This window comes from Sinohyriopsis cumingii, chromosome 7, assembly GCF_028554795.1.
Source record: "Sinohyriopsis cumingii isolate HCF-2022 chromosome 7, ASM2855479v2, whole genome shotgun sequence".
Classification (NCBI taxonomy): Eukaryota; Metazoa; Mollusca; class Bivalvia; order Unionida; family Unionidae; genus Sinohyriopsis; species Sinohyriopsis cumingii.
This window is the reverse complement of record NC_142967.1, coordinates 40,403,691-40,422,698: the sequence shown is the minus strand read 5'-3', so window position 1 is coordinate 40,422,698 and position 19,008 is coordinate 40,403,691. Positions and strand designations below refer to the sequence as shown.

The following is a 19,008-nucleotide window of genomic DNA, read 5'->3' as shown; positions in this document are numbered from 1 at the left end:
ATGGAAGAAAATTTTAAGTTTAATATCATATAACACTTGTTTAAACATTAATTTTCAAATGCCATGGTCAGAGGGGCCCTACCAAAATGATCCAAATCGGGCCCTGCATTTGCTAAGGCCATTACTAGTAGTTTTGGTAAGCAATTCACAGTCTGGTTATGAAATATACTTGGGCAAAGTTTCATTAAAATATATCTCAGCTGGTTTAAAATTTTGTATGATGGGCTATGGAGTTATTCTGTAATTGAAGATCCATGTTTCGCCCTCATTATTTACAGTAGAGTCGATAATGCATCATTTTATGTTGCAAGCACAAGGAAACAATTCTAATGCTGAGACACATTTGCGCTAACTGGGTTTTTGACACTAAGGATTGGCTTATAATGAGCATGAGCAGCTGTCCATTTTCTCCTAGCTTTGTTTTCTTGGTTTACCAAAATTTTCATAGCATTGTAGTGGGAGATCGGTCCATTCATAGTCCACTTCCATCTTCATTAAAGTAATATCTGGTATGTAACTGTCAATTCCTTATAAATAAAATACCTTCCATTTTGGGATTTTCATGCACTGCAGGGAGGTGGGTTGGCATAACTCTACAGGGGGTAATCACAACTTTGCCACGCCAATCCTTCCATTTATTTGGTTTCTAGCATTATTCAGACTGAGTCTAATGTGTTTCTGGAAATATATACATAATAATCGTTATGGAGCTCTATCTTAATTTGGATCAATAGCTTCAAAAGTGAAAAGGAAAAACCCTGACTGCAGTCATAACTGAAAACTGTCCAAGTGCTTCACTTCTACCCTGGACAAGGATAAAAGTCAAAGAATTTAAATTTTCCTTTGCAATCATCCTGATCTTGAGGATGGGGTGTCATGTCTATAGCATGTGGGCAAAGTTTCATCAAAATATCTTCAGTGGTTCAAATATTAACTTATATAGTCGCTTGTAAATTGAGTCAAACTGAAAACAACAAAGATCATGATACGGCATGGCATAATGCATCTGCAGATCAGGGTGTATGTTGTTTGTTCTACTGAATACTCCTAACAAACTGCACAGTCCAAGATCTGCCAGCACATTATGTAACAGCAAATATGGGTCTTTGCAATTTGCAGTTGGGCTCATCTTATAAGCATGTATATAGGGTATATTTCTGAGAGTGATACATAACAATGAATTATTTTTGATTGCCACGACCCGAACCTTGAGGTAGGGGCACTGGTATTCCCTGTGACACACCATCTGTTCATGATATACAGCTTGGCAGAGTTTTGTGAACATTTCACAAAAACTGTCAGTTATGGGCCAGACAAGCAAATATTAGATGGAGAATGCCAAAGCATAATACAATTGACTTAGAACAAGCAAACAGAAAGGGTGATACAAGTCTTTGGAATGTTGATCCTTTAATATCCAAATTTCTGGTGAACATATGAATTAAAGTAAATTTATGTGGACTATCTGGGGGATATGAACTTAGTTTGAATATGGGTCCTTTAGATATGCATCACTGAACTTAGTCTGAAAAAGTTAGGAGTAACAAGATTGGGTCTGATAATTGGATATTTTGGGTTCATATAACTGAACATTCTCCATATTAAATTTACACACGTGCAAAATTAAAAATCTCTGATTATACATACACTCTGGATCTGGTCTGTAACATTCTGTTTATACAGATATTTTAGATCAATCTGATAATGTACACATGGATTGGGTCTGATTGTATGTACATTTTGGATCAGATCTGATTATACATACACTTTGGATCAGGTCTGATTATATGTACATTTTGGATCAGGTCTGATTATACATACACTTTGGATCAGGTCTGATTATATGTACACTTTGGATCAGGTCTGATTATACATACACCCTGGATCAGGTCTGATTATACATACCCCCTGGATCAGGTCTGATTATATGTATGCTCTGGATCAGGTCTGATTATACATACACCCTGGATCAGGTCTGATTATATGTATGCTCTGGATCAGGTCTGATTATACATACACCCTGGATCAGGTCTGATTATATGTATGCTCTGGATCAGGTCTTATTATACATACTCTGGACCAGGTCTGATTATACATACACTTTGGATATATACAAGTATATATGGATCATGTCTGATTTTATGTACTCTTTGGATCAGGTCTGATTTTACATACACTCTGGTTCAGGTCCAATTATATGTGCACTTTGGATATATACATTTTTATATGGATCAGGTCTGATTTTATGTACTCTTTGGATCAGGTCTGATTATACATACACTCGGGATCAGGTCCGATTATATACATACACTATGGATTGGGTCTAATTATGTATACACATTTGGATCAGGTCTGATCATGTATACATTATGGATCAGGTGTGAATATACATACACTCTGGATGAGGTCTCATAATATGTACAGTTGAATGAGGTCTGGTTTTATATACTGTACACATTGGATTAGGTTTGATTAGGTACATATTGGATCAAGTCTGTTTACACACATACATTATGGATGAGGTCTGATTATGTATACACTATGGCTCAGGTGTGATTACATGTGCACTATGGATGATGTCTGATTTTTTTATTCGCACTTTGGATCAGGTTTGATTATGTATACTTTGGATCAGGTCTAATTATATGCACACTTTGAATCAGGTCTGATTATATGGATGCTTTGAATTAGGTCCATCAAAGTAGGGTAGACTAGCTTTTTTAATTAAATAAATAAACTAAATAATTTTAGGGCCCACACTGTTCCATTCTATGATTTTAGGGACCACAGTTCCATTCTACCTATGATTTTAAGGCCCACACTGTTCTATTCTGCCTATGATTTTAGGGCTCACACAGTTCCATTCTACATATCATGTTATGGTCCACACTGTTCCACTCTACTTATGATTTAACATGCACACTGTTCCATTCTACCTGATTTTGTGGCCCCCACTGTTCCATTCTAACTTTGATTTTATTTAGGCTTCAAACTGTTCTATTCTGCCTATGATTTATGAGCCCCCACTGTTCCATTCTGCCTAATATTTTAGGGATTACACTGTTCGATTCTGTCTAAGATTTTAGTAAGGGCCCACTGTTTCATTCTACCTTTGATTTTATTTAGGGCCCATACTGTTCTATTCTGCCTATGATTTACGAGCACACACTGTTCCTATCTTCTTAATATTTTAGGGCTCACACTGTTCCATTATGCCTAAGATTTCAGATCTCACACTGTTCCATTTTGCCCACAATGTTAGGGGTCACACAGTTCCATTCTACCTATGATTTTAGGACCCCACTATCATGCTAAGTCAGTTTTACGACTCACACTGTTCCTATCTTCTTAATATTTTAGGGCTCACACTATTCCATTATGCCTAAGATTTCAGATCTCACACTGTTCCATTTTGCCCACAATGTTAGGGCCCACACTATTCCATTCTGCCTATGATTTTAAGACCCACACTATGATGCTAAGTCAGCAACATTATGCACAGTTGGATACAAATTATTATATTAATTGGCAGTGGGAAAATTATCTAACAATACTGTATACATGAAAACTAACAAGCTAACTGCATCTACTAAAATGTGAAATCCAAATGTTTAAATAAATTATAAATATAATATGCAATAATAAACAAAAAAGTGATGGCTTGCATGTCAAGACAACAAATCAAAACAATGTAAAGTAATTGAACAAGCACATCACAGAATGAATTGTCTTAGCTTCATAATGATTCATCCAAAGGATGAACAAAATCCATCAGACATCAAACAATTTCAACCAAAACTTTCTGTAATGTGACCTCAATCCCAAAATGAATGGGGGCAAAAGCATGTATAACAGCTTAATAATGATTCATCTGCATGAGAAAAAAATCCATCCATGTTATTTACTATCAATAGTATAATCAAAATCCTAATGCAAATCATCTGTGCAAGGGACCTTGACCCCAAACAGTTTGGAGAAGGAACAGTCTTTGCTTCACCATGAATCATACCTCATACCAAGTATGATTAGATTCTATCAAGGAGTTTTCAGTAAATATATTGCAAATAAAAATCTTTAGGCAAAATGTAGTCACAAAATAAATTTCAGACACAAACCCTAGGCAAGTGACTTAATAAAAATCAGAAGCCCTGACTCCATTTCCTTGTGACTGCAAGAGTTGAACTGCTGTACTTGAAATATGAAAAGAAATATATATATATATATATATATATATATATATATATATATATATATATATATATATATATATGTATGTATGTATGTATGTATGTATGTATGTATGTATGTATATATATATATATATATATATATATATATATATATATATATATATATAAAATTTTAAATTGACTTGTGTGTTTATTCACCTCTTAAATTATTACACATAAAGCAATATTTTACTCTCTATTCTGATGTTAACCATTATTCAGTTGTTCCAGTACTCAAAGAATTTCTTTTAGACACAGCCCCAGGCAATTCTCTTAAAAAATTCACTTGCCCCACACCCCCTACTTAAAATCCACCAGCCTTACAATGCCAAAATGTTACTATTGTTTTTGACACCTACACCATTCAGAAAAATTTAATGATTGATATTGGTCACTAAGCCATCAATCACATTCTGCTAAAGAGGTTTCCAACAATTTCACAATTTTTTCATGCACTGGTGGAATATTCTGATTAATTTTTGGCATACAGCTCTGCTCTTGTGATATCAGACTGTATGCCATCAGGTCAATGACAGTACAGTCCGTATTTCATAACAATCTGTATATAGGTATATGTATTTAGGGGCCTTGGGGTAATTATTCTTTCTTAACTATGAAAAACTCTCTATGTTACTCAAGCAAAGTTGAAAATAGAAATTAAGCCAGACAGGCACTGATCTTTCTATTTTAATATCATTTAGTTAAATCTATATCTTTTAGTTCATAATTAGTTCACATGTTAGTACTGTGGATGTACCATAATTAGAGAAAACAAACACTGAATCAATAAAATTAGCAGGTACAAACTCTTTAAACTTAATGGATGTGAATATAACACTGTGTTGGGGGCTTTCATAAGTCGTTAATCCCCTAGCTAAGACACTGACCAGTGTCTTTCCTGAACTTTAAAATAAAATGTAGCACTGCATCAGTGGGCTCAAGGTTTCAATGAGGCAAAATAAATAACATCTTTTCTGGACATGCTCAAAGGGCAACTTACTTATAATACAGAAGTAATACAAGATAGTCCCAATCTAAATTTAGAGCGATCTGGGTCATCATGTTATCAAAATTTATTTTTAGCACTGCAAAACCTAAAATGTGTCCACAACACCAATGGCAGAACAGAGGCTGCTGTCTTGCTTCTTGTTCTTTCTGCATGATTTTAAATAATGTTATGGATTCAGCATGGGCAATTAAGCAAACATAAAAGTTCCTTGGAGTCAAACAAAAGATCAGCTACAGCACCTGCAATGGATTTGATGGAGAACAATAAACAAAGACTTTTTTAATTGTCATAACCACTCAAAAGACTTGATTCAATAAAAAAAATCACCTATAGATCTACACAGGGCTGATAATTAAATGTTATTAAATATGGCAGAATTAAATTCTTTTTGTCAATAAGGGGCTTTGGATGTAAAAACAGTACATAAATAAAATTTATTACTGTTATAATGTAAACACAATTTTCACAGACCTAATTACTACTCCAGAAAAAAATTGACTTTTTGAGCAATTTATACAACAGATCAGAACTTGATGCTTTTAGGGAATTTCTACGTATTAACTTTATCTTTTGTTGCATACACCTTGTTTTAAAAAATGTCATGTATATCTGGTATGCTGAATCTGGCCATACTTCATGTTTATATTTATTCAGAAAGATTTATCTTCCCAGGGTTTTTATGCAATTTATCAGTTTTTCATTTTTAAATCTTACTTCAAGTTGGCACCATATAGTCACTATGGAGCTGAAGTGCTATTAAATACTAATATACGCATACATAAACTAAACTACTAAATATTATAATAACATATGTGACTAAATAACTATTCTACATATCTGTCTGCAAAACTGTATAACTCTGAGCTACATGTCTGCACCTTTAAGCAGTGTAAGGTTAGTTATGTGCAGTGAAAATGATGATTCCATGTTTTGACAGAACCAGTACCAGTCACCATATCTGTGTAGAACTTTACAACTGCATATCTGTTGTGAATTTTAAGTAACAAAGTTCATAAACTTTTGACATCAGACTCACTCTCAAGTAATAGGTTAATCTGTGATCTGCTTAGATGGGTCAAACTGATATTGTTTTATTTTATATTTTAAAAGATGTTTCACGTAAAATCATGAAAATCATAAGGAAAAGTCATGTTTTTAAAAAAAAAAATGTATTGCACATAATTAAGATTTTGAGGAAATATTAATTCTAAATGTCACAAGTGGTATACTATAATACTTGGAGAAATTCTGGTAATCATGGGTGCTCATTTTAAAGCGTGCATTTGTCTTCAAACCTTACATACATATTTACTAGAATGCCTTTTTAAACCTTACGATGATTCCAACTTGTCAGTTACGTTTTTTTATTATTTTTTTATTTGATGCCACCACAATGGTCATTACTCTTTCATATCTACACAGTTTATTTCTCTGCAATGGCAGTTACACTAAATACATCAACTAAAAGTCCAGAATTAAATTAAAATGTCATGCTTATAAAAGGCATCAAAACAATTTAATCTAATACAGCAACACATTTCAATACAATTATTATGGTGGTTTCAATACTTATAGTTCATGTCCATAAGTAACATCTATATAACAGCAACAGAAACTGAAAGCAATTTACTTACAGGTAGTCATGCTTGCCACTGATAGCTCTTTTAGTCTTGAAGCAAAATTCCCTACATCATCACTTTTTGTACAGAAACTGTAACATAATATGGTGACAAAGTAGGGAAGAGGTCATTCTGTACAGGTATATAACAGTCATCATGTGGGTATGTAACAGTCATCATGTTTTCACTAGTGACATTTTTCATGAATTTTTATACATCAGTAAGAATATAAGATTAAACAAAGTTTTGCATAAATGAGGTGCATTTATCAACTGTAATGCCCATCACAAAAATTCTGACTGTTGCAATCTCCATCAAAAAAACACAAGCATAGCACCAAATTAGTGAAAGTCACATTTTTAATCTCTTCAATCTTTCTAATTGCTAAGATAGGTTTAATCAAATATTATGGGTCTTTTGGGGATATTTTTTTATAAATTTCATTGTTTTTTACTGAGAAGGTTTCTGTCCAAATCATGTCCATCACACCCACATGTAAAATTTGATTGCTATAGCAATAACTGTTGAAAAGCTATCTTTATGTTTCCAGATCTTGTCATTTAAGAATGTACCTATAAATTGGTACCACTCATTGACAACTGAAATTTTTTCTAACTGTACTACCCTAATCAACCCATTGCTGGCAAGTACATCATCAGTGTGAGGCATGCTTTTCCATTATTACTGATGTGATTCAAAAAGTATATCCTTTCCTAAATAATCAGAATATACACAATAAGCACTACATTACATACATAAGAAATATTTAAACAACAACCAAAGACTTTAAACATATTTTTTTTTTATTGCTAATGACATGAACTTTTAACAACATTTGCCAAAATGTTTGGCTTGTAATGATACAAGGGCCCTGCTAACTATGCTTTGCTCAGCAAGGCCTTAAACAAAGGATCTTGTGTTTTCAATAAAATTAAAACAATGGGCATTCAGGAGCCATAACTGCTGTGGAACGCTGGAAATCTACTCAATTCATGTCTCATTAGTACAAGCATCAGGTTAAATATGGTTGAAATTTAACAATCTTTGCTTAAGTGATGCTGCAGAAACCAAACCAAAACAGGAAGACAGGAAATCTGGGCATACCGCTTTGAAATGATAATGTAGAATGCTGTGAATTAAATTTCATGGCCTTACCAACATAAAAGCTGCATGCCAAATCCAATAATACTTAGTAAAATAATGTTGTGAAACCCCAAACCAGGAGAACAATCAGGGGTTTGCAACTCCTGTTGTATGTCAAGGAATACTTTAAATCCAACTAATTCAAGGTCTTAAAGTATACATGTACTTGCTAAATTTGGGGAAAATTAAAACTTCTTAGTTAAGTTATGCTGCTTAAACTAAATTTAGAACAATGAAGAACCAGTTTCCATAATTTTTCCAAATAAGTTACAGAATGCAGAAAATCAGCTAATTAAAAATCTCATCTTACATTCCAAATTTGGTTGAAATCTAACACTCCTTAGAAAAGTTTGTGGTTTTTGGTTTTGTGAGTTTAATGCAATATTTCTGCACATGATAGGCTACACAGTGACCAGGATATCTGGTGCAGGAAGAACCTGGGAAAAACCACCAGTCCAGAGGATGCTTCTGTCAGACCTTCTCACAAACCCACACTGAAACAAACCCACATGGATAGAGGTGAGCCTTAGTACAGTAATGCTGCAGAAACTAAATTCGGGGGCGGGGGATGGTATGGACAACCACGGGATGTAACTCCTGTCAATAATGTTGCAGAATTCTGAAACTCAAATTCATAAAGGTCCAATCAACATAAACTGACAAACCAAATTTTCGCTAAAATCCAACAAACCTTGTTAATGTTGTGCTATGGAAATCAAAGTTAGAAGAATGAACAACAAGGGTACATATCTTCCGTAAATGACACTGGAATGCTAATACTGAACTGATTCAAGGTCTCATAAATTCTGAACTGGAAAAGTAATTTGGTTAAAATCCTTTGTAAAGTTAATCCATAGTAATCAAATGAGGAGAATGGGCAATCAAGGGCTATATCTCCTCTCAGTATTGAGAAAGAAGTCTAGAAATTGAACTCTTTTGAGGTCTCATCAATACATATCTGACTCAATTCAAATAATTATCTTGAGAAATAAAATTGTGTTGACAGCATGATGTGATTATAATAGGGCTCTGCAAATCTGATCAAGTGGGACCCAAATTATGATACAGCATGCAAGTATCTACACAACAAATGTTACAGAAGAAAAATATTTAAATTTTTTCTTTTATGATATGAAATCAATTAAAAAGCAAAATTTTAAATGTTCTAAATGTGCACATGTATCCTGCATGATTAGCAACTAATTTTAAATTATTCTAATAGTACTGTGCAGCTGCTTTTGTTAAGAACTAAAAGTAAAAGTAATGCAAGAAACAGAACAAATACTGAAACTGCCAAAAAATGTCTAAATAAACTTAGAAACAAGTGGCTTATTTTAATTTATTTCATCCAAATATAATGTTTGATTATGTAAAGCAGAAAAAAGGAAAATTAGTGGATCACAATAAAACAGAATCATGACATATATGTGAATTGTAATGATCCACTGTTAAACAACTGCATTATTTTTTATCTTTATCTTTGTCTTTATCCTCTTTTTTGGAGTCTTTAGTCAATGAGCTGACTGCACTCTGTATGGCTTCGCTCTTGGGATCAACTCCTGGCAGATTTTCTAAAACACTTTGTAAAAACTCAGGGTCATTCATCACCTCAGAGTAATCTTCTTCTTCTTCCTCTTCCTCCTCAGCCTGGGAGAAAAAAAATCAAACAAGGATTATATGCAAGATACAATGAAAAAATTATTATAAAAGAAATATGTGAAATATTTGTTATCTCACTCAATGAATGTGACAAATAGCTGACACTGTACATGGGTATTACATCTTCAGATTTTCTGACAAATATCTCACTGGTTAATGGTCCAAATATAATTTTATTAGCAACATTTTACAGGTGAACAAAACAATTTTTAATAGCATAAAATTGCATCCTGGTAGTGCACATCTCTGTGCCATTTTAAAGAGAAATATACTTAACACATAGTCATATAGTCATATGTCAAAAGTCTGGATATTTCATTTTTTCTGTAAAAAGGCATCAACTGTTCAGAGTAACATTTAGCATAATAAATACTAAAATTTTGAAATGGTGATAGTATATATTTTCTCCTCAAAATATTAGAGTGACATTCCATATTAAAAAAACAGCTATTTAAATAAAAAAAGAACAGAAAACAAGGAATTAATCTAAAATGCAAACCACATGCTCAGTTCTGACACAGTAGTTCAATTACACGCTGTCAGAAATAGCATATGTTTACAAAGATTTACAAACAACTCTGAGTCGGCTAACTTCTGCCAAAATAGGGCACGCTACATGTGTAGGGTACAGGTCTGACCATTTAATTGAGGGTGGTGGGGTGGGGGCAGGGACCTACTCTCTATGTTTTTTTCTTCCATAACAAGATGATTTTTTTTAAAAAATGTCAAGTAAAGTATGGTCTTTCCCCCTCACAAATCAGAGCAAGACAATTGTTTTCAAACTTTCCAAAAAAGAATAGCAATCCCTAAAACTTGACTTAGTGGATGTTCTACAAACAAAAAGCAATAACCATTGTCTATATTGCAACAAAATGTTTTTAAAAATTAACATCAAAAGAATATATCAATTTCTGCTTGGAAACACATCATTTATATTACACAAAGCCATCTAACATGGAATTTACAAGCCTCATTTATAACCCAGCAATTAAAAGCAAAAGCTTAATAACAGTCTGCAATTAAACTGAATTAAATTTATTGCTGAATGAACAATGTGAATAAAATTGTCATGATTCCATGAATAATACCGCAATCAAAGACTTTCCAATGTTTTTCTTTTTCTTCCAGCAAAGCAGAAATACATTGCACTATAAATTAGAACTTGCATTTTGCATTTTCTTGTTTAAGCATAGGTTATATGACTACCAGATCTCATTATCCAAAATAAAAATAAAAAACCCTCTCTTTAGTGTTAAATCAATAAATACAGTTTACTAAGTTTACTTTTTCCATAGGAAAGTTGTTTATCTATATAAGCTACTGTACTGTGGATTAATGTCAATATCAGAATTTAAATTTGTTTATGTCCCTTAGGCAAATAAATATGCGAAGTGCCTTGTGCATGAACACACCCAAAGGAAGCGAACCATGTCCAATTTTGTGTGCATTGTTGGGGGCGAAGAAGGTACTAGTCTGGTTGTCTGACCTGCCTTGAATTCATGTGATTCTGTGCTGTACGATCCTAAATGAAACCCAACCAAATATATGTCACATCTGCAATCAAAAACATCACATTCCAGTCCAACAGCCTGTATTATTTTGTGCATGTATTATCCATTTGTAGTGAAAATAAGCAGAGGCATGTAGTCATCTCTCTCTCTCTCTCTTTCACTATCTATCTCTCAAACAAGTGTCAAAGTGATTCTGAAAGACATAAGATAGCCCATGCTTATTGTAGCACTTTAGCTTTCAAATCTTCAGATTCGATGGTGCATTGTCAAAATCTTCAATTTTAGAGGTAAGCAAATCTTGCATGTAGTACGCAATCCCATAATGTCTATATAAAAGTGATCAGTTTTGAAAAACACCAGACTGTATGAAGTTTGCAACAATGAGACTTGAATAGACAGATAATCATATTAAACCAGTTCAATCATTCATTTAAAAAAAAAATTGTAAACAGCATTTGCATATGAAACTTCCACATCAAATACAAACAAATGTTATGTATCATAAAAATACAAGTTTGGATTTACATGTTTGAAGCAGTCATCAGGATACTGTCTCTCAGAAGAATTCAATGATTTATACAGTTCATGATAAAATTCATGTTCATTGACAGTTAGCTAATAATGTTGGTGTCATAAAAAATTTGATTTGTAAGAATTAAAAAAAAGCAACTACTCTCTCTCTTTCTTCATTAGCATATGCTTGATGGAGTATTAAACAGTAAATAATGCCCATTTTATCAACACCAACCCCACTTTATAGTGGTGGCCAGAAGTGGCTCCATAAAAAAAGTGTCTTGGGCAGAGATATTCTCAGTGAGAAGTTGTGGCAACTTTGGCAGCAAAAGCAAGGCAATGATGGGAGTTTTCCTAATCTGCTCTCTCCGCCCTCATCAAGATGAGTGGAAAAATTACAAATTGTGACATCCATAGATCAAGATCTAACACATTTAATAAAATCATTGAACAACACTGACCCTACTCTGACAAGATGATGTACAATGGCAGATCTGGGCCTATGCTCTTTGCAGGTGGAAGGATGTTAACAAGAGATAAATCTGGCCTGGTACCACTTCATAAAATGCCTAAACTTTAACTAATGTTTCAGCTCAAAAGTTGGTTATTTCAAAACTATAATAGAGTAATTCCATTAAATTTAAATTCTGAAACAAGTTGATTAATTTTGTCTTAACACTGAAATACTAGCATTAAATTCTGACTTAACAAAATTACAGAGAGATTAAATTTTAGTTCATAAATATTCAAGGTGAGAATGTAATATGAAAGCTGAGACCAGTGATAATGAAAGCTCCTAAACTTGAGCCTGTGCTTGAGATCTGCTCTCAAGCAATCAAAAGTAACTTGACTTTTGATTGGTTAATCATGAAACTCAAAGACAAACTCGAATGTTTTAGGATTTCCAGGCCTAATACTGAAGTGATGCTGATCATACCAGTTCTTCATCTTTATCCTCAGACCTGGAAAGGGTGAACTCATTACCACCTTCTACCATATCCATTGGAACAGGAGTGTTCTCGGTCGTGTTAGCAGCTGAAAGTAGAATTATCTCCTTTCTAGTCAAGCTCTATCAAAGCAAACTGCTGGTTTCACATTTCCTTTACACATTATTATGGCCTAGTTCTTGCATGAAATAAGTGCACGTTTTAAAATGTGGTACTAAAACAAAACAACATGCTGTCTAAATTCAATGACTGCCTTGATGTGCTTTAAAAATGAATAAAACTAATCCAAAAGTACACTATATTAAGCTGCTATTAAAATTAGGAAATGGGTTCTACCACAGCATAAAATATTAGCTTCTGAAAGTGCAATAAATATATCATAAAGTATAAACAAGAGTACCTTGAATGGACTTACACTCTAATGCCCCAAAAGAATTTCTAGGACTTGAAGATCAAACCATTTCTTTTTTGTTACTACAGAGTGTTGAAACCATCTCTGATATTCTTCATCAATAACAAAATTTTCATATTAGGCATTGTGGCTGACATATTGGATATAACAAGATTGGCACAATTTTCATTTAGGAATAACATGACATGATAGTGAGTCTTCTGGTGGAAATCCCATGCTGATATGACTTTCCACTTTTGAGGAGCAAAAATATTTTCAGAATCGCTATGGTGGTGGTCATATTGGATGTCTGAGAGGAAAATTTTTCATTTGGACCAACTAGATATAAAAACTCTTAAAGTGAAAACCTCACTGATATAACCCTTCATTTACAAGATATAGTGGTAACAATATTTTCAAGATTGCCACTGTGGTGCAAGCAGCACTATTTTCATTTAGGACTGACCAGATATCATAAAATGTGTTTTGGTGAAAACCCTATTGCAATATTACATTTTGTTCAGGTGGAGTGGTGATAAGATTTTCAAGATGGCCAATGTCACAGCTATAATGGATGTCAGATCAGCACCAATTTCAATTAGAACCAACTTAACATAAAAAGAAGTCTTTCAGTGAAAACACCATGTTGATATGCCCATCCATTCAGAAGGAGTAGAAAAAAAAAAGATTTAAGATGGCCACTATGGTGGCTATATTGGATGTCAAATCAGCACCATTTTCATTTAAGACCAACAAGTCCTCTGGTTAAATTCCCATGTCCATATGACTTCCATTTAGGAAAATTAGAGGTGATGATATAATATAAATTATTTTTAATGAAAAGCCCATGTAGATATGACCATTCATTCAAATGAAGTAGTGATAACAAGATTTTCAGGTTGGCCACTGTTTAGAACCAATTAGACCATGAGCTGAATGTGTAACATTTCATGGCAATTCTACTGGGAGAATTAGTGATAATGTACTTAAGCTAATACAGTGTGACCCCGCTTAACAATGCAGTTGGGGTCCATAGAACCCAATCATATTATAGACCGAACTGTGCTATAACCAACCAAATCAGTAAGCTGATTAAAATGATGAATTTACCTAAAATATGGCATGGGGGGGGGGGACTTATAAGAGCAGGCACAAAGACGCGTGTTTTTTTATTAAATGAAGACAAAAAAATAGTCCCAAAAAGACTTGTATATAGACAACTTAAGTTTGTGTAGTACAATCCATAATCTGTTAAGTACTGTACTTGTATATAATAAATCCATGAATTTGAGTATAGATCACATGTTATAAACTTCATATATGACTCACATCCCATAAGAAAACACAACATGTATGCATAATAAATGGGATTCCTTGTTTTTATCTCTATGTCACTTAACAATTCACTAAATTGCTGTAGCTGTTTACATTCTACATGTACGTGTTCTTAACTGGCCTAGATTGTGGTCAGCTGGAGACAGAAACCTCTTGCCAAGGCTACCCAGCGGATGACGCTATTAATAGGGAAATGAAAACTTGAACAAATTAAAAAGTTTAACCAACATCTTTGAAAGATAACCCATCTGCAGCTAACTTGACAGCCAAATGTATATGGTTTCAAAAGACTGGAAATTTAATTGTATTTTATGCTGCCTTGTGTAGCTACCACAAGCATATTTTTTCTGCAAAAGTGAAACTTTCATGGTACATATATGTTTTCCAGTCACTTGGAAAATGCAACATTCTATCAGATTTCATTGTCTTATTTGAGCATGTGTTATTGAAGTTACCAGTAAAGGACAGCTTGGGAGAACCAAACATGTATGTTTCTGATTGTGGCGGCGACATGAAATAACAGTAGAACATTGAGACTGATTTTTTCTTCTTTTCATTTGCTTAGTATTGATTCAGAAGGATCAGTACTCATATATGATTTTGGTCTTCCATAAAAAAAGCTGAAAATTTTTAAGGGGGGGTTTGAGGGTTTCATGGGGTCTCGAGGGGCAGTGCTGGTGCAACTTACGATCATAAAATAAACCAAAATAATCATTTGAAAAACTAATAAACTTACCAAAAATGTTCAACTTGACTTCAATAATTTCACAAGATTTATAGTCACATGAATTTGTTTTCCAATACTATTGATGCTGAAGTTATTTCATGTGCATGTCAGTGTTCACATTGTAAATAAGTTACACTAATTTCTCAATTTCTGCAACAAATATATTCTACTTCTCTCTTTTCATAACATATCTGTAAAATAAACATCCAAGTACATCAACTATATACAAATAATCTCATACATTCACTTGTCTTTTTCTCCAATGGACACAACCTGTTGATATGCCAGTCAAGCTCTTTTTTGCAGCTTTGGCAAAGATTTCTTTAGCCTTCCTTTTTGTCACCACTGACTTTTTGGGCTCAATGTGCAATAATTTCTTTTCCTTCTCAATAAGAGCCATTTTCCTTTCAAGCTTGGTGCTTGTATTGGTGACATGCGGTGCTCATATTCAGACCAAGGGCTACATTTGTTCTCTCATGTAAGAAATCTTTCTTCAGTAATCAACTGCACTTTTTCCAGATGCCTTCTGAGCTTCAATTTTTCCATATGCAGCTTCTTTTGTAGGTGCTGTTCCAAACTATTCCAACAGCGAGGTCACAAAATGCCAGTCCTCTAGCGTTCAGTTTTCTAATAAACTGACCAACTAAATTTCCATCAACTTTTCGCTCCAGCCATTCCCATTTCCATATGTTTTTTAAACCTTTCTCTAAACTTTTTGTGTCATGGTCTCTCTCAACAACTCGGGACACCATGTTTTGCAAGCATTCTTCTTTCCACTGCCATCAGTTTCAATTACACAAAGATTCACTGGATGAATTTAAACCTTTCACCAATCAGAATACTCTTTAAAAGAGTAGTGTGCTAACTAATATATCAAACGAATAATTTACAAGGGTCGTTGCAGAATGGGAATGGACAGACCGTTTTAAAAAAAGAGATCGGAGATGGTATAAAAAATGGACTATATCAAGAAAAATCTGATTCAAATCAGGAGAAAAGCAGAATTCCGCTTTAAAACTAAGAAAAATCATGTCCGAGTACTTCAAAGGTGATCATTTTTCTTTAAAGTTTTAGCAAAACTATTTTTTCTGGGTTCAGTGTAACAGGTCTTTTTTTCCTCCTTTCAAAAGTTGGTCGATTGTGGCTAATCCCAGGCACATAGATAGATGAGCAAGTAGATTTCATGTATATTTTATTTTGCTGATGTTGTTTGTTTTTTCTAGTGACATTTCTGGTGTCGTAGTGATGCTGCCTTCCACGTATGCGTCAAAATTATTTTTTTTATAAAAAGGACAACGGACAATCAATACACAGGTATTCTGTTCTGACAGATTACTACAGTAAAAAATGTTTTATAAAGGATTTAATTCAATGAGTGAAAAGAAGAGGAACTTTACTTGCTATCCACATAAAAAGGTCAGTCAAAATAAATATATTAATTACTAGCAAGCGGTTGATAATCCAAAACTATTTCATCCAAAAGATCCATTACGAGAAAGTGCTTCATCCATTTGATCTCCACTATCAGAAATGTTAAACAAATATAAATGTTGATATCTCAAAGCATACAGTTCTCAGGCCAGATGTCAGAATAAGTGGATTATGATATAACAAAGCACTGTTGAGGTGGTTAGTCGATATGAACAATAACTTTGTTTATCTAACAATACATAAATTCTGTGCATTTTATATCATTTGCAGCTTCTTTTCCTGGTGTCTCTGAATTTCTTCACTCCAAGCCCAAGTTGTATATACAAGTTTAAACAGTCAACAATGTCGGGGGGGGGGGGGGGGGGGGGGGAAGAGATGGGATGGGGGACTCTCCAGATGGCATATTTTGTCGCCAGTAAGGAAAATAAATCACAATTTGTGACATTGGCAAAGCCCAGCGTGATCCCTGAATAAACTTTTACACTTTATTTTTAGCATGTTTAAGAATAAATTTTTTTTTTGTGTACGAGATAAAAACATGTATATGAAATTGCAGGAGCCACATGATCATCTTATATTAAAATTCTCTCTTCCCCAAAAATAATAATGCTTTTTACACGTTACTTTTCATACTTTTAAGAAGAAAAAACTTTGTGTATGAGAAAAGTACATGCATATGAAATTTTGGGAGCCACACCACAACTGTGTTATATCCGAATTCATGTTATAATAGAGCGTGCTACAGCAGGGTCACACTGTATACAGATGAGCTCTCTTGGTCATCAACTAGGACAGCATACAAACATGTATAACAAAGAAATTATATGTAAGATTTTTTTCCAACTTACCCTTAAGTCAAGGAAGTGAAAATGAACAGGCAGATCTCACTGTCTTTAGCGAGATGCATATTTACAGTAATGCCTAATTGTATACACTCTGATCCAAATTACACCTACTAATCATATACCAAAATAATGGAAAAAGCTCTTGTAACTATACTTATCATTCATTGTACTGTTAAATAAACAGAATTACTAAAGCACAATGTCAACATAATTCATCTTTCAAACAGACTGCTTCTACTGAAGAAACAACCAGGAATTTAAACCATCAGTATAAAGATCCATGATAATATACATTACAAACATATCTGTAGACCTGTACCAACAACCTAATATTTGCTCATATCCATATAATCAATAGGTTAAGATAGGTGGCCCAGAACTCAATTCATTCACAACAAGCCAGTTTTGCTTTCTGAACTAACATTTAGTAAAACTATGACTTGGCTAAAGGCTGTAACTTTATACAAATATTTGCAGAGGCTGCAGATGGCCATGTGGTCTAAGGTGCTCATATTTACAGATCATTCACATCTCACCTCAGTCCATGTGGGTTGAAGTCTCAGCTCTGACAATATGTTGTTGTTGTTGTGGGGTTTAATGCCATTTTTCAGCACACAATAGGCTATACATGGCGGCCAGTATTAATGGTGGAGGAAGAACCCGGGAAAACACCGGAAAGAACCACCGACCCAAGATAAGCTACTGGCACTGACAATATAGGTATGTGACAAAGCTTTCCAGTAGCTTCCTGAGTCATTGATTCTTCCTGCGATTTTCCCACCAAATATACTGGCTGTCATACATAGTATATCAAGTGCTGAAGACAATCACAAACAAATATCTGCTATCTTTGGCAGATTACAAAACAACATCTCTTGTCAAATAGTTTATATTCCATACTTTAAAAATAGTTCTTACCATAAAAGTGTGTGAAACCAAAGCTGAGAAAATAATACAGAAAAAAAAGAACGAGAAAGAAAAGAAAACAGGATGATGACCTAAAGACCCAAGTAGGCCTGAGATTACTTACCTGGCGACATCTACCTCACACTGACATGAAAGAATAATAGCCAAGAAATCTGGGTCCATAGGATCCTTTCTGTAGAAATTTCTCCTGATGATGCATACTGCATATTATGAAAACACCCTTTTCACAGTTTTTCCAACTTTATATCTTAATTCACATTTGGCATCTGATGGTACACAAGCCGCTGATGTCTAATACTGAAAGGTCTATTTTGGCAGTAAGATTTGTCAAATATAGTCAAATCCTGTTCAGCAGCTTTAGAGAAGAAGTCAATTAATTGTTTCTCTATTCAAAGTAATGGTAGCCTTAATTGATAATGGATCTGCAATATTTGTACAAATATGCCATAATGTTTTCTGTTAAATTTGTGTCAAATCAAGTCTTCTTCTATTTACCTGTTTTTGTGAAGAAGTCATTTAAATATAATTTACATTTTTAGCAATAAAACATTGTGGAATTTTGAAAGCCCTTCATGACAGGATAATCAGTGTCAATGAGGTCGGAAATTGTTCAGTGGGTTTTGAGAAGATGCTTAAGATGGCAATTGTCGACAGATGCATAAAGAATGATGCATGACATATAGAGGACCATGCCATAAGCTCACCTGGCTTTATGACTAGGT

General features: G+C 33.9%; 1 protein-coding gene and 1 long non-coding RNA gene across 2 annotated transcripts in view; both read right to left on the bottom strand.

The window, feature by feature from the left end:
- Positions 1-1,391: 1,391 nt before the first annotated feature.
- LOC149795082 (uncharacterized) lies at positions 1,392-4,174 on the bottom strand. The gene is made up of 2 exons (XR_016422253.1): positions 2,081-4,174; positions 1,392-1,656 (listed from the first exon to the last, which is right to left on the bottom strand). It is a non-coding gene; the product is annotated as an uncharacterized LOC149795082 (long non-coding RNA).
- A 3,465-nt stretch (positions 4,175-7,639) lies between these two features.
- The window catches only part of LOC149795081 (26S proteasome non-ATPase regulatory subunit 4-like), a 35,370-nt gene continuing 24,001 nt past the window's right edge, over positions 7,640-19,008 (bottom strand). Inside the window, exons 10-11 of the mRNA XM_089964787.1 lie at positions 12,621-12,718; positions 7,640-9,647 (exon numbers count right to left, since the gene is read on the bottom strand). Coding sequence (XP_089820913.1) covers positions 9,462-9,647; positions 12,621-12,718 — 284 coding nt within the window. The 3' untranslated portion in view covers positions 7,640-9,461. The remainder of the gene's footprint in view (positions 9,648-12,620; positions 12,719-19,008) is intronic.